Genomic DNA, 26,198 nt, shown 5'->3' with positions numbered 1-26,198 from the left:
CAAACAATGAATGTAGTTTCAATTCACCCCTGCATATTTTACAGATGAGAGAACTGAGATACTGAGGAGTTGCCCAAGATTACAAAGAAGTCTCTGGCAAGGGATAGAACCCTGGTTTCCTGACTGCCAGACTACTGTCCCTTAACGACAGGACTTGCCTGCCTCTTTGAGAGCAGGGATAGAGGGAAGCTTGTAAGAGAAAGCATTGTATTCTTATTGCTTGGACACTCCTTATATTTGTGAGCATGATGATTTTGTTATAAACCACCACGCAGCCAGAAAACCTCAATGAGGGTTATTCTAAGCCAACCCTCATTATCTTAGGCAATTTAAGGTCATTTTTAAAAGGAGATATTTTCAGTTGGTGAGAGAAGCTGATACATCTACATTCTAAACAACTTAGCATGCCAGAATGATTATATCACCATAATTTCCTGCCTTGAGACTTCTTTTTGATGTGATTTGCAATTCCTGCCAGCTAGACATGTTACCTAAGCAAGGTTTTATCTGTTTACATCAGTGCTGGTGCTGAGTGACTACTACCTAAGACTATATTATTCCTGCCTGATAACAGCTTCCAAGTTGGGTGAGTAAAATTTTGTGCAGAGGCCAAACCCCATTTTTGCACTTAATTTTCAGGAAAATAAGTAATTGTTTACAAAAAGGGTATAAGTTATGTTGCGGCTGCTTAGACAGGTCTTTGAGTATGGTTGTCTCTAGCTGTCATTTTGGGTAGTTAGAATGTTTACATATATAAAAAGTGCATAATAATATAGTTCTTTGAGAAGCAAATATCCTTCAACTCAGTCATATTGCCAAGGTCCACAGCACACTGACTAGCAAAGTGTCTGTTAACAAAAAACAAAAAAAAACAAAAAACCAGGCACAGCAGCTTGCTTGTGACAGTGGGGGTAGGTGTTTCTGTTTTCAGATTTGCCTCCTTATTTTAGCAGTCTGAGCAAGGAGGTCCAGGATCAAGCGTTCAGGACTTCACACGGTCTTTTGTACGTTAAGACTTCTTTTACTAATCCCCTGAGAATACAGATTTGGGATGAGACATTGCTTCATTACTCAGCCAAAGGAGTCAAGGGCAGAAGAAAGATCTCTTTTTTTGAGCCTTCTGGAATCTTGCAGCCATTGTACTCTAGCCTTAGTACAACAGTAGCATAACTAAATGGCAAAACAATATAGAGATGATTAGGAAAGATACATCCTTTATTTATTCATTCCTTTGCCCTTCAGTCCCTGGCTCCTCTCAGAACCTTTCCTATTCAGTAGACTTACAGCTTCCTCTCATTTTCAATGTAATTGTTTTGTGCTATAACATATCATACTTGTTTGCAGCCAGAGATTTCAGGAATTGGAAATGTGTAATGGTCACTGTCTGCAGCTAATTAAAAGAGGTTACTGAAACTGAGTTTATCATCCACTGAGCCTGTCATTAATATGTGATTGGTGAGGAATCAGGGCTGGGTCAAATCTTTTTACTGCATGTCTGTGCTAGAATAATCCTTCTTGCATTACTGCAGCACAACTAGTCCCCCACACTGGCTGCCTGAAGAACTATCAATTGTATTCAAAATCAATAAACCAGCAGATGTGATTTATATGTGTGTGTGTGGGGAGGCGGGGGAGGCAGGGCCAAGCTGACAAGGGAATCATTCCTTCCAAATCAGTGCTGAGCAGGCTGGTAGCTTCTGCTGCTGGTGTTCAAATGATTTATCGAACATATTATAGTCTACAAATAGTGGGCACAAGGGCAATGTATCTTCATGCAGTATGGATGGTCTTTCATAACTTCCAAGGGACTACATTAATCAGGTTATAAGTCAGTCTAAACCAATGACCTTTATTTTGCACAAAAAAGTGACTCATAGCCAGAAAAATGCACATCCAGGCTTTCTGAAGTCCAAGTGTAGGCAGGAATTTTAGAGGAAACAGGTGTTTGAGAGCCTCTTGAGTTTGCATCCTGACATGAAGTTTGCATTTAACTCTTTAACAGACCCAGGATTTTATGTACCCATGCTGCAATCAGATGGTTGTACAGAATTCCCTGTTGATTTCAGCAAGGACCATTGCACGTGGAGTGATAGCACAGTGAGACCTCAGTGGGTCTGACTAACATGCAGACTAACATTAGTTGCTCATCAGTTGTGTTCTCCAAAGAGGCAATTTATGCTGGCTTCCTTCAATTGCTCTTGAAGGTGCTTAGTTATATAGCATCAGACAGACCTCTGAATAAGTCTATTACTCTTTAGTCTCAAGGATGGATAAAGGCAAAATGTGGGGATTTTCCCTAAAAAAACAGGTGCAACTGCTCCAATAAAGATCATATCTCCAGCCATCAAGCAAGCCAGTGGTTTTCAGATGGTAATTTCATCCATCTGTAGATCCTCACTGACAAAATGATGCTTTTCCTCAAAAACAAAATAAAACAAAAACAAAAACCCACTTTGAAAGTCCAAACAAGCCCCTCTGGAACATGAGCTGAACTGATTTCAGAATTCTTCATTCCCTTTTTTGACAATCTGTCTGTTACCAAAGAAAGCAAATCATGATCAGCTGAAAGCCTCAGAAATTTTCCACAGGCCCCAAATGGAAAAGGCTGTCTAGAAAGAAAATCATCGGACCTTCTTGCCAGCATAAACTTCAAGATGAAAGTTTAAACTCTGGCACCTCCTGGCCACCCACTTCCCCCTCAAATCTCCCTCCCTCTTCTGTGCTCTCCTAGGTTAGTCTGCCTGACTGAGACATACTTATAATCAATAAACAGTAACTGCCTGCATTTGTTTACTGATGCCTGAGCCAATGAGCTGTTCTACATCATGTAAAACAGAAAGTGTTTTACAACAGTGTTCTCCTCCCACCTTGGGCGGGTGAGTGCCCCATATCATGCAACAGGCACGTACAACAGAAAATTGTCAAGTGTTATATTTACTCTAGGTTTTACATTAAAGTACCCTTCTTATCACTATTAGCTGGCTTCCTGTTCTTTGAGGTAGAGACATATTGTCACCACTTTTTTTTTAAATGTCTCATCCTATTAGAACCTCTCCATCAAGACAGTGCATCATAAAAAGTGGACATTCTAGCTGATTAAACAATGTTAATATGGTTTGGCTAATGAACAATGCACCACACTGTCTTCTGAGTTCTAAGCTCTTATGTGTTAACAAAGGCCGGGGCTGGAGTGTTGTGGAGCCACCATGCCATGGAGAAGGGAAAACGTTGCCACTTCGGTCACAAACTGCTCCTCTAGGAGCAGGCCAAGAATAGTGGCCCTTTGTTACGAAGTCAGGTGCCCATTATGCACCTGACTTCTCCTCTTCTCCCTATGCATCATGCGTTCAAGCACAAAAGCGGTGGATTTGCATACTTAAATAGCAGCCCATTAGGAAGCAAAATGAGTGGAAGACCAGCATATCATTCTTACTCACGCATTCCTAAGCCCTCAGACTTTGTCTTTTTCATTTATTACCCTACTGATTTTATATGAAGACATGAAGGTCAAGGCACTCACCTTGCTGCTGAAAGGTGAGTCATCAGTACCCCCCAAGCTCCTCTGCACAGATGGTGGCACTTGGTAAACATCTTGCCCCTGTAGACCATGACCAGTAGGTACCTGGTAGATTCCCTGATTCAGATGGGAAGGTGGCACCTGGTATACTGGGTCCCAAGGTGAAGCGTGTGAGCTTGACGTTTGGTAGGTACTCTGATGGTTATAGGCATGATGCATTGATCTTGAAGTGGATGTGTCCTGGTTAGATGGACTATCCTGTACTGGGCCTATCAAAAGTTTCACCCGGTTGCCTGGAACAATGCCTTGTCGGCCATGTAAAGAGCAGAGCCACCATCCTTCCAGTCCTTCAGTGTTCTGTTCTATCACTGTCAAAATGTCTCCTTTGCGAAAGGCCAGCTCCTCTGCGCATTCTGGGACATTATCATACAAGGCTCTTGCCATAAGATTCTGTAAAGAGATGGCGGGGTATGGGGGAGATAAAGGGAACATGAATTAGAATCTCAACAGCTTCCAATCAGAGCTTAAAGCACATTCAGTTCTGGATACATCTTGCTGCCAGGGAGGAAAGAGAATTGGATTTTAAAAGTAAGAATAAGTAACGCAAAGAAGACACAACGTGGAATTTCTCTCTCCAAAACTCCTGGAAAATTCTGACTTTCACATTACAGATATTGATGAGAAGAGATTTTCTGGTAATGTCGACAGCCAGGTAGCCTCAGAATCATCCAATAAATTATTTTGTGAGCCTTTAAAGTGCAACATGGCTGCTTTTTTGTTTTCTTAAGATACAGACTAACACAGCTACCTCTCTGGCACTAGTCAGTTAGAGACTAACAGAGTATGACGCTGTCAGAAGGCTTTTCTGGTGACCTGAGCTCAGAGGAATCCATGTGATCCTGATTTTGACTTTCAGCTCAGACATAACAAACACCAAATCAATGACTTCCATCATTAGCACCCCTGGTAATATCACTCCTCTGCCTTAGTTCCTCCATTTGTACAATAAGGATAACAATACTTGCCTCCCTCACAGAGATTAACTGATTAACTATTTTCCAATTAGACAAATTCCTTGGAGGTGAATAGGAGTCTAAGTAATATAACTTAGTAGATCAGCTGGGAGAATAAAATCTGAGGGTTTGAGTTAGTCTGAATGATCAGGGTGGTTGTTCTTTTCCCTTTCTTCCTTATTTCCATAATCTCCTTTGAAAGTGTTACCCAGAATTCCAGGGCAGTCCAGATGCATATAAAATGCCCCTTGATAACTGCAGAGCAGGACCCTCAGAGTACATCTTTGTTTCCCTCTGTGTACAATGAATATGTCTATTGAAGGAAATTGGTCTCCTTATTATTGAACATTTATATTTCCAAAGTGTCAAGAGGCCCCAGTGGAGGTTATGGACACATTGTGCAAAGTGTTGTAAAAAGCCATACTGTGCTGTCCTTATCCCAAGGACCTTCCACCTTGTTATATAACTTCATTATACAAACTTATCCATACAGATCTAAAAATATGCCGTCGCCTTTCACAGACCAAACAGGCTTTGCCTTTTGCTCTCGCTTTCTGTATGCATGTCTGTCTGGCACATTCAGTACTGAGTAGTCAGCCAGTGAGGTATTCAATGGAAAGTAGGCAGGCGGTGTATACTGACATTCCTGGAACCCTCACAAAGGCTTTCAGCATTTTATTTCTTGGCTGTGGTGATGTTTCCAAGTGTGCTGGCAACTACAACTCCACGCCGGCCTGCTTTGCAGTGGAGGCAGTCGGCAGAGACAGTTATAGACTAATTGTAAGCACTTGGAAAAATATGAGGTACTGCATCTGAAGTACTGCAGTTAAAATATTTGGATGTCGTGCACATAAATGAAACAGTGCTAATTTATTGTAAGAAGGGCTGTGGCTTGCTTCAACTGGCTGGTGGATTTACCTTGTCTCATTTGCTTGGCAAAAACTTTTTAATGATTACTTGCTTTGATGTATTTTATCCATCCCTTCAGACATTTCAAACCATTTTTTTTTATTCCCACTTGTTCTCTTTTCCTTAATCATCTGCCTCCTTCCCCTGTGCTTCTTAGGGCACGTCTCCACTACCCAGCAGATTGGTCCTGACTGGGTCGGTCTTCCGGGGTTCGATTTCACACGCATAGTGGGGATGTGCGAAATTGAAATATTAGGGATGACCACTGACCCCTGTACTCCTCAATCCTCCGAGGTGTAAGGGAGGTCGACGAGAGAGTTTCTTCCCTCAACCTCCCTCCGTGAGGACAGCCAGCTCAGTCAACTGCAGATGCGTCGATTCCAGCTACACAGTTGACGTACCTGGAACTGCATCTGTACAATCAACTTTAAGGTCTAGTGTACACCTGGCCTTAGAGAATATACAACCTAACTTGGCTTTGTTTTGCTCAGAGCTCCCCGCAGTCCAGAGTGTGCCATGGGGGACTATCAGTGGGTTGAAGAAGCGTACATGTGAAGAAGGTAGGCCTTTCATAATACACAGCAGGACTGCAGTTGACGGGTGTTATAAGGTTTTGTTTTTCTGAATGTAAGCTTGGCTTTCATAAGTTTGGGAACCATTGGCTTAATCTGTGTTTCATTCGCATTATCACTGAGGTCAGTATGAAATAAATTTTGGTCCTAACCTGGTTGGACAGGATAACCATATTATAACTATATTGCAAGTTAAAGCTACAGCACTAGGGACAAATTCTTCCCTGAGTAAGTCCGTTCATTTAATGAGCCTTTGATGCAAGGAGATCTCAGAGGGGCTACCTCGGGGAAGAATTTGGTCCCCGTCTTCCAAGGGATGTCTGATCATCTTGTGGCATGGCTAAAGCTGTTTTATCTTCCCTGTTACATCACAATCCGCTGACTATACAGATTTTGCTGTTAAATTGGGCTCTAACAAGCTGAGGGGAAGGACTCCTCTGCAGACTGTTTAATTGGATTCATCTATTATCTGTCTACATGTACATCTAATGTGCCTTTCACTGTAGCAATTAGTTATCAAGACTCAGTCTTCTTTGGCGAGATGGGCTGTTTAAATGGGGGCCTTTGAAGGTGGAGTGGTTCAAAGATGGGGAAAGAGGAGGAAAACAGCAGAAGGATCACCAAAGTTTACAGAGTATATAAAAAATAAATGACTAGCTAATATTTTAAAAAAATAAAGGTGATCGAGTGGAACAATATGCAGAACAAAGCCTTGGGCTATGCCAGTGTTAGAATGGATAAGAACTCCCATGAGAGAATCTCTTGAGTTGCTTATCATCTTTTCTCAACAATATTCTTACCATCTGGTTAGCAGTGTGTTAATGTTTTTGGGTTTCCCTGGCCTAAAGTATTGCTTCACTGCCAACACTTTCAGGCCCTCTTTGTCAGTGTTACCCAAGGCGCCCACCGGTCAGTTATCCTAATGGGTTGTCAGGTATTTCACGCTAATGTGCCCAAATGCATGCAGAGATGAGCCCTCAGCAGCACCATCAGGAAACAATGCAGCATGTGTCGACTCACAGGGGAATATTCTGAGGTAGGGGACATAACCAACAGGCGTTTCCGACACGCGTACAGTACTTGCTTGTAAGTAGGTGGGCTCAGTAAGTAATAACTTCATTGCTCAATTGTTAGTGCCGATATTCTTCCCACCCACCCACCATTTCTCTCCCAGACAGAGCAAATTCTCCAGGTCCTGATTCTCCATCAGTGGGAGATCTTAGTTTCCTGGAGGGAAAATTGGGCTCCCATCCCAGGTGCTACATTTATTACCATATTTGGCTGTGGGAAACCATACCAACGTGCAGGTAATAACTTTTGAGTATCACAGCCCTCCCTCTGCACCAGAAGTTGAAAGCTAGTTATTTATACTTTTTGTCCAAATGTTACCTCTGCTGCTCCCAGTATCAGTTACTCAGCCTGTCCTGCCTATCTCCTAGTCATTTCTTCTTTAGAAAAATGGAGGTGTAAACGGGGCATGGCTGAAAATGCCAGCCCACAAATCCTGTTTAAAACATGTTTTATTTTTATTTGCAGGGAGGGATCTGGAAGTTGCTAAACTTCCAGGCTAGATCTTGTACTGTCCACCCAGGGATTGTGCAGGGTGCAGCCAACCAACGTGGATCAGTGCCTCCATGTAGTTGTGTTTTTAAACTTCCCCTAGGCACCCGTCTATACGTCTAGTTACCAAAATACCTGTAAAAGTCTGGCATGCCGCCCCTTTGATTGGTTTGTTCTTCGGGGCAGGGAGGTAAGAGGAGAGGCTGACATTTCTGATTCAACCAAAAGGGGGGAATAATAATAGCTAGTAACAGCTAAAAGAGAGACGACAAGGTGAGAGGAAGAGAACCATGGCAGGGCTCATTCCATCTGTTAGCATAAACAGGGCAGGTGACGTGAGTAGCGAGACTGTGCTGGGTGCCACTGCCATAAAGCAAACACAGAAGCAAGTCATAAGATAATAAACAACGTATTATGAGATTATATGCAATGGGCTCTTTAAAGGCAAAATACTATGTTGCAAGTGTCAGTGCAGGGCTAACATTTAAGTCCTCCCCAGGCTATGCCAATGAATAAATAAGGCAAAGGTTTAACTGACCCAGCACTCTTGCCAAACTCACATGCTAGTATGGCGGAAGTGGATGAAAATGTTCCTCAGCACGTACGCTTATGGCGACACCTCGAAGCAGGGGGTGATGAACTTTTCCTTTTTTATTACTGCCATCTGTGTGCATGCAGGGTTTCAAATGGTCACCTAAGCAAAGAAGGACATAGCTTCTCATTTCTGTTATCAGACGAGCTACCTTGAACTCCAAACAGACCCTTTGCTGTGTTTAGATAGTTGCAGGAAAAAGGAAAGAAAACAGAAATAAATGAGTGACGTGAGCGTCTACGCACAACCGGTGGCTTGAATTTGACCAGATCATTTTTAATCTGTGATAACACGATTGTGTATTGAGTCTCTTGGTTGGTTTTTGGTTTATTTTTCCTGAGAGGTTTTTTTTTTAATCTGTACTACTTCTTTCTGCATCACGTCACTAAGAACATTCCCCGGGGTCTGACGTTAGCTTCAGGAATACAGCATTTATGTTGTGCTCCCCACTTACATAGTGCTGAGAAGCATAATCACAATGCTTTGATGGAGCGGGAGCGAGACAGAGACAGAGAGAGAGGAGAGGAACCAAGTGGAAAATGTAATACAGAGTATCCCAAAATAAATAACTCAGGGACAAATAGGATCAGGGTCCACTCAGAAGGCAACAGGAGAGAGAGGCATCATGATGTATTGTGCCTGTGGACAAAGAGCAGCTTCAGTCTGAGTTATCGGGCAGTTTTGCCTCAGTTCTCTTTTAACTTCTTCCTCCCAGCCCATTTCCTCCTTCACTGCCCTAGGAGAAAGGAGCTATTGTACTGTAATTTCAGGGAGGAAAACCGTTGAAGCAGTGTAGGTAACAAGTGTATATGTAAAACAGGGCTTTATTGGGGCTATTTCTTCTGAGGCACTAAAAAGAATCATTTGGCTCTCATAAACTTTTAGGCCAGAGGGGACCATAACAATCATCTTGCTTGACCTCTGGCACACCGCAGGCCACAAAACCCCGCCACCCACTCCTGTACTGGACTCCTAGCCTCTGGCTAAGTTACTAGAGGGATTGGGACTCAGGACAAGATTCAGCTTGTTAAGAAGCTGTGGTAGCATTGCAACCATCTAGGTACAGGAGACAACACTTACCACCTGAGGTGGTTTCAGACTATACTATGCTTTGCTGCTGCCAGCATCACTTCTGCCTCAAAGGAGGCTTTCTGCTTGCCTTCCTGACCTGAGGAAGGGGGAAAGGTGAGTGGAGGACAGACGCTGAGTGTAGCAATTGCAGCCAGGTCCACAGATGTGGAGGGGGGAGGAGAGGAGGGTAGAGTAGAGGAACACAAAGGAGGCAATTGCGTCAGGGCCCAGCAATTCAAATGGGGCCCAGGCTCCTGCTGCCTCTGCTACTGCCAGAGCAGCAGTGGCTGTCAGCTTGAGCTATTTACATGGCTGCTGGAGCTCTGCGCCGCATGCTCTGGGTGGCGGTGAGGGCTGGAGGTGGGCACGGCACACTCTGAACGTCACTGAGAGTGGGCTGCCCCTCAGCCACACCCTCTCCTTGCCCAGGAGCCTGGCAAGGCTGCCCCTTCTCACCCTCCCACTGATCTCAGCTTCTGGGATATGTGCGTGTATAGACTCCCTAGCCGGCATGTGGCCATCTAGGTGTTTACTCACCCAGGGAAAGGATTGTAAAATGGCCTAGAGGCCAACAAAGACGGGTTTTGTAAGTGCCTTTCTGTGCCCTAGTTGGACTGGCTGCTGTTCTGAGGCGTGAGGTGCTGGAGAGAGGGAGATGATGCCAAAAGGGAGAGCCATTGCGCATAGCTTTTCTAGTGCCAGCCTGCTGCCCTGGTTTTCTAACTCTCTCACTCTGTGCCATAAAAATAATAAGCGGGGTAGTCAAAAAGATACTGTTTTACTCTGGCGAAGTGGTAGTAATTAGAGGTCTTCTGCGCTGAAATGGAGGCATTTGCCTTGCATCGTTTGGAAGGGTTGATATACACCTATGTTTTTTAAATTGGTAATGAAAATGAAAGCCTCCAAGCACCAGCCTCAGTCAGGCTTAATAAGGGAAGGTCTTCAGTCTCAAATACCTTGCCCTTCCATTCCGGTGCCTCTTGTGGAGCAGAAGCTGTCAGTCATGCTACAGTATGCCAAGATGTCTGGAGGTTATGTGATGTGGAAAATCCTTTGGTTCCTCAGAGGAGAAAGGTATTATTTCAATGTTCCATTGAGCTGTCCCAGCCCCTCTGTCTCGCCGGAGAGGGCCTACATTTCAGAGTCTCTTCTGGGCTGTGGGTGGGGTGTGCCTTTTGTTTGGTGTGCGACCAGTTTCTGAGATGTCAGGGATTAAAACCTGAAAATAAACTCTTTCCTGGCAATAGGACGGTGGATAGAAAAAGGTGGATTACGGGGTTAGGTGTTTTTAGCTTAGCACCTGCTTTTTTTCTCTTGGCAATATTGGGCCAGATTCACTGCCAGCAGTAGCAGGCGAAATACCCACTGACTTCAATAGGAGAGGCAGGTGGTCAGCGGACAGGATGGTCAGACCCCAGAGGTCTCATTCTGGCCTTTAAGATGTGGATATGCTCCAGGGATGGATTCCAAACAGGGAGTCACATTTAAAATCCAATCCTGTGAAGTAACTGAGCACAAAGAAGGCTCCGAGTGCCAATCTTGGGATAAAAGTAATTCCCTGTCAAGCTAATGGGAGCTACTCCTGTCCTGCCACACACAATTAATTGGGCCCTACGTGGGCAGGGCAGGGCACCGAGCACCTTACAATGCTGAGCTCGTTGAGGATTTAGTAGCATTTCTATAGCTCAGGTAAGGCAGATCCTAGCAGTAGTTTCTAAAAGAGGGTTTAATACTCAGTAAAGAAATGAATGATGCCGCACACAAGAAAAGGGAGACAGGTACCAAAGAAGAAATGTGGAGAATCCCAAACTGTGGATGAGAAGGTACACTAATGGTTTAGCCTGTCATTGTTCTCTGAGAAGACACAACAGCAGCATATTTCTGTGCTTGATGTTTCAACTAGACAAGTGAGTTTATAAAAACAACCTCCCTCTCTCAACTTTCTGGTTAAGCTGTAATGACCTATAAATGAAACTATATCCTGGAAGAACGATCAACATCTCTGCATCAGCTACATGAACTGAAGAAGGTGGTGTTTTCGGGTTTGGCTTGGTTTTGTTTCTCAGAGGGTGGTAAAGAAACTTGTGAAATCGAGCCTAAAACTGACATGTCTAAATAAAGAGCCAAACCATCCCCACTTTTCATTTTTGCTCTGGAAGGGGTGAAAAGAGCTGCGAGGCCACTGAAATGGCATCAAAGCCTATCAGATGTGTGAAGGGAGAGGAAGAAGTTCAACTAACATGGAAACCGCTCTGCCTCTGCTTGGATTCTGTGCAGTTTGGGAATCTTCAAGTCACGGCTGGGTCAGAAAGTGGCGCAGTGAGAGTAATGCTGTTTTTCTTGATGCCACATTAAACACCATTTAAGGTTAATGCTGATACCAGTCCCATTAACATCTGTGGGTTCCATCCTCTTAGAGACAGAGAAGAAGGCAGGCTTAACTGTTGATAATATAATTCAAGATGAAGCAATGATTGAAGGTGGAGGGAGGAGACCCACACCATCTATGTCAGGGTGGGCAATGGTTTTTGACTGGCAGGGGAGCATTCAAAGATTTTGGAAGGTGGTCATCAGCTGCACTTTTCTGGGGGGGCAGGGGCGAGGTTTGGTATGGAAGTTGCATGCAGAAGGGAGCTCAGAGTAGGGAACTGGGCTGCAGGAACAGTTGTGGAGTCTGAGAGGGATTTTGCATGGGGGGGATTGTGATCTGGGGAAGGGTTGGGGAGGGGGTATGGATGCAGGAGAGGTTCTGACCTGGGTTAGGGGTGCAGGATAGGATGCAGAGGGTTTGCATTATGACCTGGGACAGAGGATTGGGGTGCAGCAGGGGGTGCAGGATGGAGACGCAGTTCTGACCTGAGGCAGTGGGGCTGGAGGGTGCAGAGGGTTTGAGTGGTGGCCTGGGGCAGAAGGGGGTGGTGACATGGGGAAGGAAGTTGGGGTGCCAAATGCAGGCTCTTGCTGCAAAGCACTTACTTAGGCAACTCCTGGCCAGCAGCCCAGTGGGACCCTCAGGCAGGCTCCAGCTGCTGGGTCATGTAACTGTTTGCCCCCTGGAGGGGGACTTTGTGCACTGTCTGCACCCACAGCACAATCCTCGCGGCTCCCATTGGCTGGTTTGTGGCCAATGGGAGCAGCAAGGATTGTACTGAGGCGTAGATGGCACACAAAGTCTCCTCCCCACATAGAAGGGGCACACAGCACTGCGAGGCACATGGTCCCAGCACCTGGCTGCTTTGAGTGGCCTGGGGCTGAGGCAGGTATGGAACCTGCCTGAGCATCCCAGGCGGTCATGAGCTGGATCTGGCACGTAAGCAGTATTCTGCCTGCGCCGGCCTATGTGAATTTCTCAGGGAGAGATTTTCCTGTACAGCTTTGAAAAATTAGCAGCACTGGAACAACATGTGCCTGCTTACTCTATGTGAAGGCAGATTCCAGCCCCTGCCCTGCCTCCACAATCAGGCAATTTTTTTTGAACTTCATCAATGTCAATAACTCAACATTTTCTGCATATCTTTTACCCATTTGCCATTTTTTCCCAAGGAAGGGCAGCGATCTAACACTGGGTTTTAAAAAGAGTTTTTCAAATATGCATAGTGGCCTGTATGCTTTCCCTAACCTCAACAGAAGAACAAGAACAAAAACAAAAACAGCAGCACACCAAGCAAACAATACAGTGTAAGCGATCTCATTCTGATTAAACCCACAGCAGTAAAAAATAGAAGCATGTGGAAAATGTAAATTCTTTCCCTCCGGCAGTCAATTACTTCTCTAGTTAAAGAAGACTGGATGTTGGATGGTTATGGGTAAAAGGAGTAGAGCAGAAAAACAATGAGAGCGCAGAAAAACCCAGCCCTGAAATCTGGTTCAAGTTTTGAAACTTTCCACTTCCTGGCATTTGCAACAAGTCTTTTCCCAGACTTATACTATCTCTGTACAATTTGGTAGGGAAAATCTTTACAATGTGTTCGTCACCGTACTGGTTATAACACTCATTTTGAAATGAAGACCATCCAGGAGCTAGGTGGCTGGTATGTCCAAGCCTTTTGGGCAGATTGGGACCTTTTCATATTGCAAATGTGGTATAGCCAAAGTTGGAGGCAACTGTCTCTTAAATGGAATTCTCCAACAATACTGAATTTTTATCACAGATGAGGTCCAATGTTGCTTAATTAATAAAAGACCTCGTATTACTATGGTTTTGAGGACCATATAAATGCCTAAATAGACAGATTGAAGTCACACATACACTATATATACTACAAATTATATAAGAAGGCTGAGTCGTCCTCCCTGTTACAGCAATATAACCGCTCAATTTAGTAGGATCGCACCAGTACAGGCTGCACCTCTGAAATCTGGACTCTCTGGTCTGGCAACATGATGTGTGGTCCAGGAGGATCACAGATGTTGCTGGACCAGAGAGCCTCAGCAGCCAGGCATGAGGGACAGCTGGGATTCCAGCATCCAGGAGCCCTGGCCAGGGCCAGCTGGTCACAACTGGGTCATCGGAGGCAGGGAAGCCACTGGCAGACAGGGAATCCCAGCCAGAGGTCTGGGGGCAGTTGGGGAGCTATAGCAGGGGCCTGAGCAGAAGCAGGGAAGCCAGCAGGGACCGGGGGGGCAAGGTACAGCCAGGAATCTGGCAGCAGAGCCACAGCAGGGAGCCCTGGCTGGGGCTGGGCCAGCAGCAGCTGGGTAGTCGCAGTTAGTGGCAGGAAAGCCAGCAGCAGTTGGAGAACTACCAGGAGCCCTGGCCAGGGCTGGGAAACTGCAGACAGGCCGGCATCCAAAAGGCCAGTGGCTGGGAATCCTGTTGGACTGGGAGCAGAGCCCAATGGCTGGGGGTGGTGGCTGGGAGCAGGCTGATGGCCCAGGGGGGAGCCAGGGAGTGAGAGTCAGTGACCATCAGGGGAGCATTGACCTCCCCAGGTTTGGCAAACTCCCTGGTTCAGGACACCTCAGCTGTGTCTACACGTGCACGCTACTTCGAAGTAGCGGCACTAACTTCGAAATAGCGCCCGTCACGGCTACACGCGTCGGGCGCTATTTCGAAGTTAACTTCGACGTTAGGCGGCGAGACGTCGAAGTCGCTAACCTCATGAGGGGATCGGAATAGCGCCCTACTTCGACGTTGAACGTCGAAGTAGGGACCGTGTAGACGATCCGCGTCCCGCAACGTCGAAATTATCGGGTCCTCCATGGCGGCCATCAGCTGGGGGGTTGAGAGATGCTCTCTCTCCAGCCCCTGCGGGGCTCTATGGTCTCCGTGGGCAGCAGCCCTTAGCCCAGGGCTTCTGGCTGCTGCTGCGGCAGCTGGGGATCCATGCTGCAGGCACAGGGTCTGCAACCAGTTGTAGGCTCTGTGTATCTTGTGTTGTTTAGTGCAACTGTGTCTGGGAGGGGCCCTTTAAGGGAGCGGCTTGCTGTTGAGTCCGCCCTGTGACCCTGTCTGCAGCTGTGCCTGGCACCCTTATTTCGATGTGTGCTACTTTGGCGTGTAGACGTTCCCTCACAGCGCCTATTTCGATGTGGTGCCGCGCAACGTCGAAGTTGAACATCGACGTTGCCAGCCCTGGAGGACGTGTAGACGTTACTCATCGAAATAAGCTATTTCGATGTAGGCTTCACGTGTAGACGTAGCCCTCAGGTCCTGAGGATGCTGGACTAGGGAGGTCCAACTTGTCTAACTGAGAGTAGAATTAAAATTATTGTATTTTAAACTGATACATTGCATCAACACACAGGGTTCTGGGGCGGGGGGGGGGGGGGGGGGGGGCTAGAAGAGATCTTTCTGGCAAGTGCAATACCTCAAACATCCTAGGCAACTGAACGGTTATCACAGGCATTTACACTCAGTGGCCACGTCTACACCAGCAAGTTCTTTCTGAAAATCAGGCCCTTTTTCAAAAGAATGCATGGAGTGTCCACACACAAAATGCGCTCTTTCAATCTGAAATTGAAAGGATGTGGCTATTCTTCTGGAAGCCCTCTCCCGCTCCCAGATCAGGAAGAGCACTTCCTTTCAAAACCTTCTTTACAAAAAAGGACATGTAGATGCTCTGGGAGCCCTTTTATCGGAAGAGCAGTCCTCGTGGCAATGGATTTTTCAGTCCATGGCTCATTCTTTTGATCTGCTTTTTTTGTGTGTGGACGTGCTCTTCTGAAAGAAGATTTTCGGAAGAGATCTTCTGGAAGAACTTATTTCGAAAGATTGCTGTTGTGTATATGCGGCCACTGAGAGAGAGAAGGAAATGGCACACAAAACCCTGCTATTACAAAGTATATGTCAGACAAGCAAAGTACACACTTTGTTGTTTTAGCTCCTGGATAAAGGGATGGGCAGTGAAGCGGGTTTTGCGTTTTCATGGCCTTTTCCTCATAGTGAGCAAGATGACATTCATTAGGAAACAAGATTTATTCCCAAGCCACTTTAACATTCCTCAGGACCCATTGTTTCCACATGATTCACAGGGTTGTTCCTGCTGAAATTTCAACTGCTCAGTGAATGGGGCATGCTTAAGAAACGGCCTCTGATGTGCTGACTGCATTCCTGTAGAAGAAATCCATTCTTTCTGCTTTCCCTTTTCAAGGCAGGCTAATCCATCTTAATGTTGAATGAACTGGCTTTAAAGTAAATACATAAATAAAAAGGCATGTATGGGTTCCAATCCTAGAGAGGGAAAAAATATACAATTTTGGTCATCCTCTGAACTGCAGCTTTAGTTGCTCCATTTCCTGAAAAATACTAGTCACACCCAAAAGCATTAGAGAAAAATTAACTCTTTAAAAACAGGGTAATTTCCACTCCTATTAAGGTTTAAGTAAAGGAGGGGGAGAGAGGCCATTTTGCAAGAGCAGTTTGTGATAGTCAGCAATATTAAAGAATCAAATTCTCTTCTGGTGTATAGTGGCCCAACTCCATTGGCGTTCATGGAGCATCATCAGTTTACACCAGTCGTGAATTTCGCCTGCTATCTCTAAATCCAGCAGAATTGTTTTTATGTGTTACTCACCATTGTTTACTCCCCTATAGGATGTCTGTGTGGTATTTCCTATTGAAGATCTTGTATAAAACATCTTGTAATCCCAGAAAGATAATTCTCCATCAGATAAAAATTTCAAAAATGCCTGAGTGACTTAGGGTGAAATATACAAAAGTGATTTAGGAGTCTCACAGAAAATCAATAGGATTTAAACAGCTAAGTACTGAAGTCATAAGAACAAAAGAAGAGCCACACTGGGTCAGACCATAGGTCCATCAAGCCCAGTATCCTGTCTTCCAACAGTGGCCAATGCCAGGTGCCCCAGAGGGAATGAACAGAACAGGTTATCATCAAGTGATCAATTCCCTGTTGCCCATTTCCATCCTCTTGCAAACAGAGGCTAGGGACACCCTCCAAACCCATCCTGGCTAATAGCCATTGATGGACCTATCTCTGCAAATTTCTCTAGTTCTTTTTTAAACTCTACTATAGTCTTGGTCTTCACAACATTCTCCTGCAAGGAGTTCCACAGGTTAACTGTGAGTCGTGTGAACAAATATTTCCTATTGTGCGTTTTAAACCTGCTGCCTATTAATTTCATTTGGTGACCCCTAGTTCTTGTGTTGTGGGAAAGAGTAAATAATAATTCCTTATTTATTTTCTCCACACCAGTCATGATTTTATATACCTCTGTCATAACCCCCCTTAATCATCTTTTGTCCAAGCTAATAAGTCCCATTCTTATTAATCTCTCCTCATAAGGCAGATGCTCCATACCCCTAATCATTTTTGTTGCCCTTTTCTGAACCTTTTTTTTCCAATTCCAGTATATATTTTTGAGATGGGGCGATCACACCTGTACACAGTACTCCAGATGTGAACGTACCATGGATTTGTATAACGGCAATATAACACTTTCTGTCTTATTATGTATTCCTGTCTTAATGCTTCCCCCTGCACATTGAGTGGATGTTTTCAGAGAACTATCCACAATGACTCCAAGATCTCTTTTTTGAGTGGTAACAGCTAAGTAAGACCCCATCATTTTATATGTATAGTTGGGATTATATTTTCCAAAGTGCATTACTCTGCGTTTATCAACATTGAATTTCATCTGCCATTTTTTGTTGCCCAATCACCCAGTTTATTAAGATCCTTTTGTAGCTCTTCACAGTCTGCTTGGGACTTAACTGTTTGGAGTAGCTTTGTGTCATCTGCAAATTTTGCCACCTCACTGTTTATCCCTTTTTCCAGATCATTTATAAATATGTTGAATAGGACTGGTCCCAGTACAGACTCGTGGGGGACACCACTATTTACCTCTCTCCATTCTGAAAACTGACCATTTATTCCTACCTATTGTTTCCGATCTTTTAACCAGTTACCATTCCAAGAAAGGACGTTCCCATGACAGTTAACTTTGCTTAAGAGCCTTTGGTGAAGGACCTTGTCAAAGGCTTTCTGAAAATCTAAGAACTCTGTATTCACAGGATCCCCCTTGCCCACATGCTTGTTGACCTTTTCAAAAAATTCTAATAGATTGATGAGGCATGACTTCCCTTTACAAAAGCTGTGTTGATGCTCTTCCCCAACAAATTATTTTCATCAATGTGTCTGACAATTCTGTTCTTTATTAGAGTTTCAACCAGTTTGCCCAGTACTGAAGTCAGACTGACTGACCTGTAGTTGCCAGGATCACCTCTGGAGCCCTTTTTAAAGATTGGTGTCTCATTAGCTATCCTCCAGTCATCTGGAACAGAAGCTTATTTAAATGACAGGTTACAAACGACAGTTAGTAGTTCTGCAATTTCACTTTTGAGTTCCTTCAGAACTCTTGGGTGAATGCCATCTGGTCCTGGTGATTTATTACTGTTTAGTTTATCAATTTGTTCCAAAACCTCTTGTAATGACACCTCAATTTGAGACAATTTATCAGATTTGTTACTTGAAAAGAATTGCTCGGGTTTGGGAATGTCCCTCACATCCTCAGCCGTGAAGACTGATGGAAAGAAATCATTTAGTTTCTCTTTGATGGCCTTATCATCTTTGAGTGCTCCTTTAGCATCTCGATTTAGATTTAGCATCTAAATTGCTTTGGAAAAAATGATCTGATATCAGTTTTGTTAAAAGGTTGTTTAAATGACCCTAGATCAGCTAATAATAGTGATATTATGGCAATCATAAGATGCTGTGTTTTGATCATATATTTTTCCATATCTTTCTGTATAGGGCCACATTTTGGTGGGCTCCATGCAGGTGCCCAAAAAGCCTCTTCCTCGCTTACATCTTTGCTCAAGAGCGAGAGATCCTGCCTATCATCTCTGTGGGTGTATGAAAGAGTACAGGATGGTTCTGCAGCTTAAAACCTTTCTAGAACTGACCAGCACGCATGGCTCAACACCTAGACAAACACTTCACCTCATTTTTTCATAAAGATAATGAAGAGCTTAGCAGTAGGGATAGGATAGCTAAGGGAAATGAAGGATGTGGAAGCAGAAATTATTGTATCAGCAGTGGATGTCAAACTCAAACAGCTTAATGAGACTAAACCAGGGGGCTCAGATAAACTCCAGCTGAGAATATTGAAGTAACTGGAAGATGAAATTGCAAGCCCAATAGCAAGGATTTTTGATGAATCCATTAACTCAGGGGTTGTGCCCTATGACTGGGGAATTGCTAATGTAACACCTATCGTTGAGAAAGAAGGGATGGGTGATCCAGGAAACGAAAAGCCTGTTAGGATGATCACAGAAATGAAAACAACCAAATACCACTGTTTGCTATACATACATTAGAAGGATGAACAGGAGAGGGAGAGAGAGGAGTTACTTAAGAGCAGGGGCAATGCTGGCATATGACCAAATGGATATAAACTGGCCATCAACAAGATGAAATCAGACATAGATTTTTAACCATCAGAAGAGTGAAATTCTAGAACCACTTCCCAAGGGGAGTAGTGAGGGCAAAAACATAACTAGTTTCCAGCATGAGCTTGACAAGTTTCTGGAGGCGATGGTCAGAGGAGGTGGCCTACAAAAACAAGTGGCTCCTCTGCAACTGCTAATAGTGGGACACTGGCTGTGGAGAGGTCTGAGTTACCACACTGAATTCTCTCCCACGTGTGTTTCTGAAGGATCTTGCCCAGGTGCTCAGAGTCTAACAGATCACCATATTTGGGACTGAAAAGGAAATCACCGCCCTTCCCTGACAGATTATCAGAAGCCCTGGGGAGTATTTGCCTTCCTCTGCAGCATGGTGCCTGGGTCACTTGCTGGTTTGAAATAGAAGAAATAGTGGATTCTCTCTCACCTGTAATCTTTACATTGTGATTTGAGGACTTGAGACGGTAATCAAGCCAGAGGACAGAGGTCTATCACAGGAGTGGGTGGGTGAAGTTCTGAGGCCTGTAATGTGCAGGAGGTAAGAGTAGGTGATCACAGTGGTTGCTTCACGATTTAAAAGTCTACAAGTATGGAGGGGACAGATTGCTGCACCTACTAGGGTGGAAGAGCTGCCATACAAGTGTCTGTGACTTAGGAGAACTCCTGTCTTAGAATTCTTTCTGAGGACTCCAGTTTCAGTAGACTGCTTGTATGCACACGAATACTGCCACTCCACCCTTCCCTTGCAGTACTGGCATCAAAAAAAAAGAAAAGAAAAAAAAAGGCACTGCTGACTACTAGTATATGAAAGCTCCCTGTAATTTAAGCCTCTCCCCAGTAAGTACACACTAGAGTTCAATGATCAGTGATAAAGCACTATAATTTGGGAATAGAGTACAATGATTCTCAAAGATAACCAGATTTATCAGTAGAGTTTTCAGCTTTTGTGCAGTTGGCTGAAAAATTTCCTCCTCTGTCTGCCTGGGCTGTCCTAGAGCCATCTTCAAAACATGTTTCCTAGTGCAGTAGTGGACTATAAAAACCACCTCTGGCTTGTAAATGCACACGCAGGTCTTCTGAAGGTAGGATAAACTGTGTCTGAGTAGCAACACCCCTGAATTTTCACTTAAGAAGATCCCAAAAAGTGTGCTTAAAATCCAGTTTGCACAGCTGATTTTAACCAGTGTGGTAGAGCTCAGGTGCTCTTTAACCTTGTCAGTTTGCTATGTGATCTAATTTTTAGTAAGGTTTTACTAAACTTAATTACTCCAGTCACAGGGTGATGTCAGGGAATGTTAGAGTAAGCAAAACAGAAGGGTTTTGGTCAGTAATATATAGGCAGTTTTTCCCGTCACATAGTCAAATCATTTGTTGTTCATTAACTGGGCTACAAGCAGCTTTTCAAAAGCACTTCTGGTTGCATATATAGTATTTCTTCCCAGTGGCACTATTTGTTAGACTTGGCATGCAGGCATTGTAATTAATCCTATTGCTGCCCAGTACAAATGTCAGGCATTAAAAATAAAAAAATTGTTTATGTTCCTTTCTTATTCAACGAATTATTTTAAAATGGGTTATCAAAACCTCATACTTAACATTTGCACCATCCTTATTGGTTTAAATGAGATGAGGAATGCTGTCATAGCCTCTCTTCTGCACTCCACTTCCATATACAGACACCTTCTTGGGCTTGTAACAAATAAACTTTTCGCCCCTTTTCTTTTCAGTGTTACTTGTAATTGGTAAATACAGGTTGAATCTCCCTAGTCCAAGAACATCTGTAATCCAGTATGATTTTCGTTAACCAAATGACCACTTATCATGGGTTTGGCCAAATTTCCTGTGGACCCATAGTGTGTTTCCAGCCTCCAGTCCTGGCTCTCAGTGTTCTGTGCTGTTATTTAGCTGTAATTTACCCCTAAATGTCTCCTAAGAGCCCAGTAAACAATGGAAGTGTTGATAATGTTGCTAGACAACCATGGCCTCCCCGGTCTGGCAAATTCTCAGGTTCAGCATCAGTCAGGTCCCAAGGGAGCTGGACTAGAGAGGTTCAACCTGTACCTATCAAAGCCTAGTTGCTCTGTGCCATAGTGGAAGAGTTCTTTGGTATCGAGTCATGGTGGCATGTAACTACATTTTCATTTCACAAGTGAAAAGTTTTAGTTTTCCATATTTTGTCTTCAGAATTGTAGGTTGGGCTTGGATTTAGAAATTATGAATTCAGTCTTTTGAAATATGTAATACCGGGAAGATATGGTCCTTGTCACTGGCAAGTGGTAAGAGGGGCTTCAAGGGGGGCTTCAAGGGGACCCCACCCCCAGTCCCTTTCTGTCCCAAGCCCTGCCCCCTCCCAGCCCCGGCTCTGTCCCCTACCCTCTCCTGCCTCTTCCTTGCTTTCGGTGAGCGTGAGGGTGGAGTGGTCACCGGGGATGCATATGACCCCTTGTATTCCCCCCATGCGTCACCCCTGCCACCAATGAAGATTCTGTGGGGAATAAAACACTCCGTACCTGGATGGAAAAGAACCTGAGGTATGCCACAATACAAACATAACTTAATGGAATTAATATACGATAGAGTCTTTCATACAAAATCATGAGACATTTCACAGTTTGCAATATATCACATAGGGACATCCGATAGAACATAGATAAAAGGTATAAGGGAAGCTCAGTCTAATTAGATCTTGACAAACTAGGAGATTAAAGATGTAGGACTGACGGAGAAGCATAGAAGAAAAATCCCATCTACCCTGCTCTCAAATTCAGTTCTGGTGTACATAGGAACAATTTCATGGAATTTGACCCAGGGAGTGGAGTAGGGAATGGTACAGAGAGAAAAAATTGCAGTGAAATCGTGGCCTCATTAAAGTCAATGTGAGTTTTACCATTGGCTTCAGTGTGGGCCAGAACTTCTCCCCTGCTGTCTAGAGAGGAATTTGGAGTACAGGATGGAGAACAAAATAAGTTTAAGTCCAAAAAAAGTGAGCAAGGTCAGCAAATCCTTTTCACTACTAGATCTTTTGGAGGAAGATTTTGAGAAAGATAGAGACGTTCAGATCAGTTAGTGAGTAAGGTCCTTCTCTCACCAACAAGTGACACTGCACATGGCATATAAGAGTTGTCTCAGTCACCTCAGTAAGCAGAGGCTCTTCTGATGTACAGGTACAATGAAAGCAAGAAAAACAAACAAACAAACAAACAAAAAAGTCACCCCTTATTATGCTTGGAAAATTACAGTGAAAATGTCATTGTAACCAAGTAAGTCCACTCTGCATCTGGCATAAACACTACCTGTACACCAAATCAAAACTTAAAATATTAATATTTGTACTATTATTTTCTTCTCCCTACTGTAATCAATGACAGAGAAAAATATCAAATAAAATATACATTCACATTTGGAAATATTGACAGCAGGTACTGTGTATTTTCTTTGTAGTTTCCCCACGTAGCTGAGAAATAGATGTAAGAATATTTGTCCTGGATAAACTGTTTAAACAAATACATCAAACTTCCCAGGAAAGGTAAACATGCTAGTCTGGAAGGAAGGTTTGCAGAGACCAAAAACTCTGTCTTTTTTTTTCTGGTTCTTTCTTTCTCTTTGTTTAGCCTACTCCATCAAGAATTACGTAATCCCCTTCCAAAACGAAGTCTCAGTCTAACTAGACAGAGAAGGAACATTACAAAACAGGGAAGATTTCTGTTGTGGAAGTGGCTTACTTCATAGTCTTACAGTGCCTTGTGGCTAGTGTGAAATATGATCACCTCACTGCTGTAGAGATTTTCTCGCAGTATGTGAAGCAGGGAGGGTGACACAAAATTGTAAAGAATTGTTTTATCCTGCAGGTCTGTCATTCTGCAGTCAAAGCAGAGAACATTATAACTTTATTTGTGAGTGAAAATGCACTTAATTAGCGAAATAATTGTGCTAAAATGAGTTTCCACTAAGCGAAGAAGCTTACTTTGTTACAGAGAAGGAACACAAGTAAGTAATGCGACTTTTTCTGCAAAGCAGTACCAAATAAAGATGGGCCTAAATTGCAAAGTTTGGGGGCATTTGGACCAATGGTTTTGGCTCAGCCTATTGCAAACACTGAGCCAGCACAGAGTGCAGAACCAGATCTGAACTTCCCAAGTTACTGGATTGTTCTATTTGTCACTCTAGCTCATATAAGATCCCCATCACTATGGTATCTGAAATGCCATTGATGGAATCTGGGGTTCATTTATTAAGAGAAATGGGAGATGGACATGAAGTATGGATCTGGATGCAAACTTTCCTCAAGTCTGTGAGTGTTCAGTTTCTGAGTGCTTGGTCTGAGCTCATCTTTAATATTAAATAAGGAGACACACCACTAAAAATGACGGTGGGTGGATATGTATTACGGCTATAATTTATTGGTAGAGTGATAGCATCTGGAGGTTCCACTCTGCATAGTGTCTTAAACTACACTCATTTCACAGTCAGGGCTCCATGGTGCTAGGTATGGTACCAATACAACAAAAATATTGTTCCTTCTTAAAAAGGTCTGGCTGTTCGAGTGTGAATAATGTGACTTTTCTAATACACTTTTGTATTGGCCTTACTGAGTTTTGTGTCAGGTGTGTGAGGGACTAAAGTATTCTTTTCCTCCCCTTGGTAGCAGTCACACAAGAGCACTGTAGAGTCTGTCAATATGTTAGTTAAATGCAGCAATCCAGTATCTCCTCCAGATAGTTATTATTTGTGTGACACTGATTGACAGATGCATCAGCACTCCATGTTTCAGTGCCTTTTTTGTGTGCCAATATTTGCCAGTTCTCACGGGCACCTCCGCAGCCCTAGACGTGGGATTGGCTGAGGGTGGGGGGGGGCAGGGATTCAGTGAGTACTGGTTCTTCTCTCTCTTTTTTTAAACAAAGAAAGCACTGATATTAAATATATCTGATACATTAAAGTTTGTTAGTTTGTTAAAGAGTGAAGACAGGAATAGGTTTCTAATTTTCATATATATAATTGATTTCTTGCTCGCAGCTAATTAGAGCAAACCATGTTAAAAATAGGTGTTGCTTGTTCACATAAAACACATATTGGAATATGGGAAACAATTTGATTATTGGTAAAACAACAATTTCTATGGTTATAAAGAGTTGTGGATTATAATGCTGGACATCACTTAGAAAGGCATCTATATCTCTGTGGATGTAAAGTGTGTGGGTACAGATTTTACATCCATGAAGGCAAATGTTCTTTTTGATTATGACAGTGAAGCTCTAAAGTTGCTGCAATTATGCTGCTGTAAATGAGAGAAGAATTTAGTCCCTTGTACACATATGTATAGTAATGTAATTTTATAAAAAAATTACAGGAGGGAACATTCATCTTTGAAATCTTACCAAATTTTTAAAAAAACAACAGAAATCCTCTTCCATGTCATCTCTCTATACTATTCACTTATTTTCCATTTACAGGACCTAACTCTGCTCTCATTTGTACCAACGTGAATCTGGAGTAACTTCCCTGGCTTTCAATGCAGTCCATTCAGATTTTACACTTGACTATGGAGAGCAGAATTTGGTTCAGTCAGTCAAAGTTTGTTTTTTTTCCTGGAAAGCTCCTTTTCTTGATTATACATTAATACAATACATATCAGCTGCCCAAAGGTTAGAGTGACCATTTTCTCATAAAGTACCAACAGTTAATGTTTTGCCATGGATGAATGCAAGAAGCATTTTCACGAGGATTTAACAGAACTTTAACCTACCGTGTGTGCTGTTCAGGTCATGTGTACTAGACTTTCTGCTGAAAATGCCTTTATTTTCCAAAAAGAGCAACAGACCCACAATTTTTCTGTTTCAAAGCTCCAATATGAAGGATTACAGAAAATGGAGTGTAGAATTTTGAAAGATCTCCTTGAAACACACATGGCAAAGTCATTTATAGCAAGAGGAGAGAGAGAGAGAGAGAGACTTTTAAAACTGTCAAACTGTCTTAGGATGAATCCAAAAATAAGTGAGTCTGAGATTTAAAAGCTCTGCTTTTCCACTTTCTTTGACCCACTACTATATCTGTAGCCATTGCAGCAAATCAGCTGGGAGTTTGCCTAGGAATAGTCTGACCAGCCTAAAAATTGATCAGGACTTTGCTTGTAATACTCTAAAGTGCCCTCCACCCATAAACTCTAGCTATGAAATATACCAGCTCACCCTGTGCCTCTTCTAGCTGCAGCGCCCTGAAATGGAGCTGTCACTCGGGATCCTTCTGGGACTAAAGATGCAAATGGTTCCCGCCCCACAGAGATTTAAAAATAAAATCTCTTCCAAGAAGCCGCTTCCTTACCTTATACTTCATATTTGCAGGCATGTATGGCGTAATCTTGTAAAACTAAAGAAAACACATTGAGATTGCAGGTTTTTTTCCACCCATTTAATGTCTTGTTGAACGGAACTGAAATATTCCCAGAATCACAGTTGGTTTGCCAGTCTAATTTGAGAGGTCTTAGCACTGCTGAGTTTTCAGTGTCTCTGAGCTCATGTTGGGATTGTCCGAGGCAGACTACTGAACTCATTTGCATAGTTTCCAACTATTGGCTGAAAAGGCAGAATTGCTGGGACAAGGTACCATGCATCCCACCCCCTCCTAAACTTTTTGTAACTCCCCTTCTAACAAAGATCACTTAACATTACATGCGCTTCTACCAGGAAAGGGGGTGAGGGGCGTGAGAGAGGGAGAGATTGAGGGTGCAATCTTAAAGACCAGCTTCGTGTTTTAAGAAATCAACTCACAAAACGAGTTCCGACAGTCCTGTGTCCTGTGACCTAGCAACTCCTTCATAAACCAGTTTCATTTCAAAGCCATTCACCTCACAAACTCCAAATGCAATGGACTGTGGGAACAAAAGCCTTTCTGTCTACAGTAGTCTCTTTATTCACCCGCTGATCTCTCCTTTGGTCGCTGTTGTGTTTTTGCTCTTTTCAAGGTTCAAAGTGCTCCGGCTGTCAGACTGAAGCAAGCCCCTAACATATTCTTTCTGGCACTAAAACTTTCTCAGAAATGCTCTCTTCCCCTACACAGGGTTATTCTAATGATAACAAAATACTCATAGTGCTTTCCA

General features: G+C 43.5%; 1 protein-coding gene across 5 annotated transcripts in view; it reads right to left on the bottom strand.

Annotated features, from left to right (window-relative positions):
* The window catches only part of NEDD9 (neural precursor cell expressed, developmentally down-regulated 9), a 51,214-nt gene extending 25,633 nt beyond the window's left edge, over window positions 1-25,581 (bottom strand). The window contains exons 1-3 of one of the 5 annotated variants that reach the window (XM_074987684.1): window positions 25,424-25,581; window positions 24,849-24,996; window positions 3,521-3,967 (exon numbers count right to left, since the gene is read on the bottom strand). In XM_074987684.1, the coding sequence (XP_074843785.1) occupies window positions 3,521-3,961 (441 nt within the window). In that variant the 5' untranslated portion in view covers window positions 3,962-3,967; window positions 24,849-24,996; window positions 25,424-25,581. Of the gene's footprint in view, window positions 1-3,520; window positions 3,968-8,131; window positions 8,339-19,529; window positions 19,625-24,848; window positions 24,997-25,423 lie in introns of all 5 variants that reach the window. The other 4 variants (XM_074987686.1, XM_074987685.1, XM_074987687.1 and 1 more) reach the window with 4 other exon arrangements.
* Window positions 25,582-26,198: the final 617 nt, after the last annotated feature.

The sequence above is a fragment of the Carettochelys insculpta genome, chromosome 2 (assembly GCF_033958435.1).
Source record: "Carettochelys insculpta isolate YL-2023 chromosome 2, ASM3395843v1, whole genome shotgun sequence".
In the NCBI taxonomy this organism is placed as follows: domain Eukaryota; kingdom Metazoa; phylum Chordata; order Testudines; family Carettochelyidae; genus Carettochelys; species Carettochelys insculpta.
Note: the sequence above shows the minus strand (reverse complement) of the source record. Positions and strands in the feature narration are given on the sequence as shown.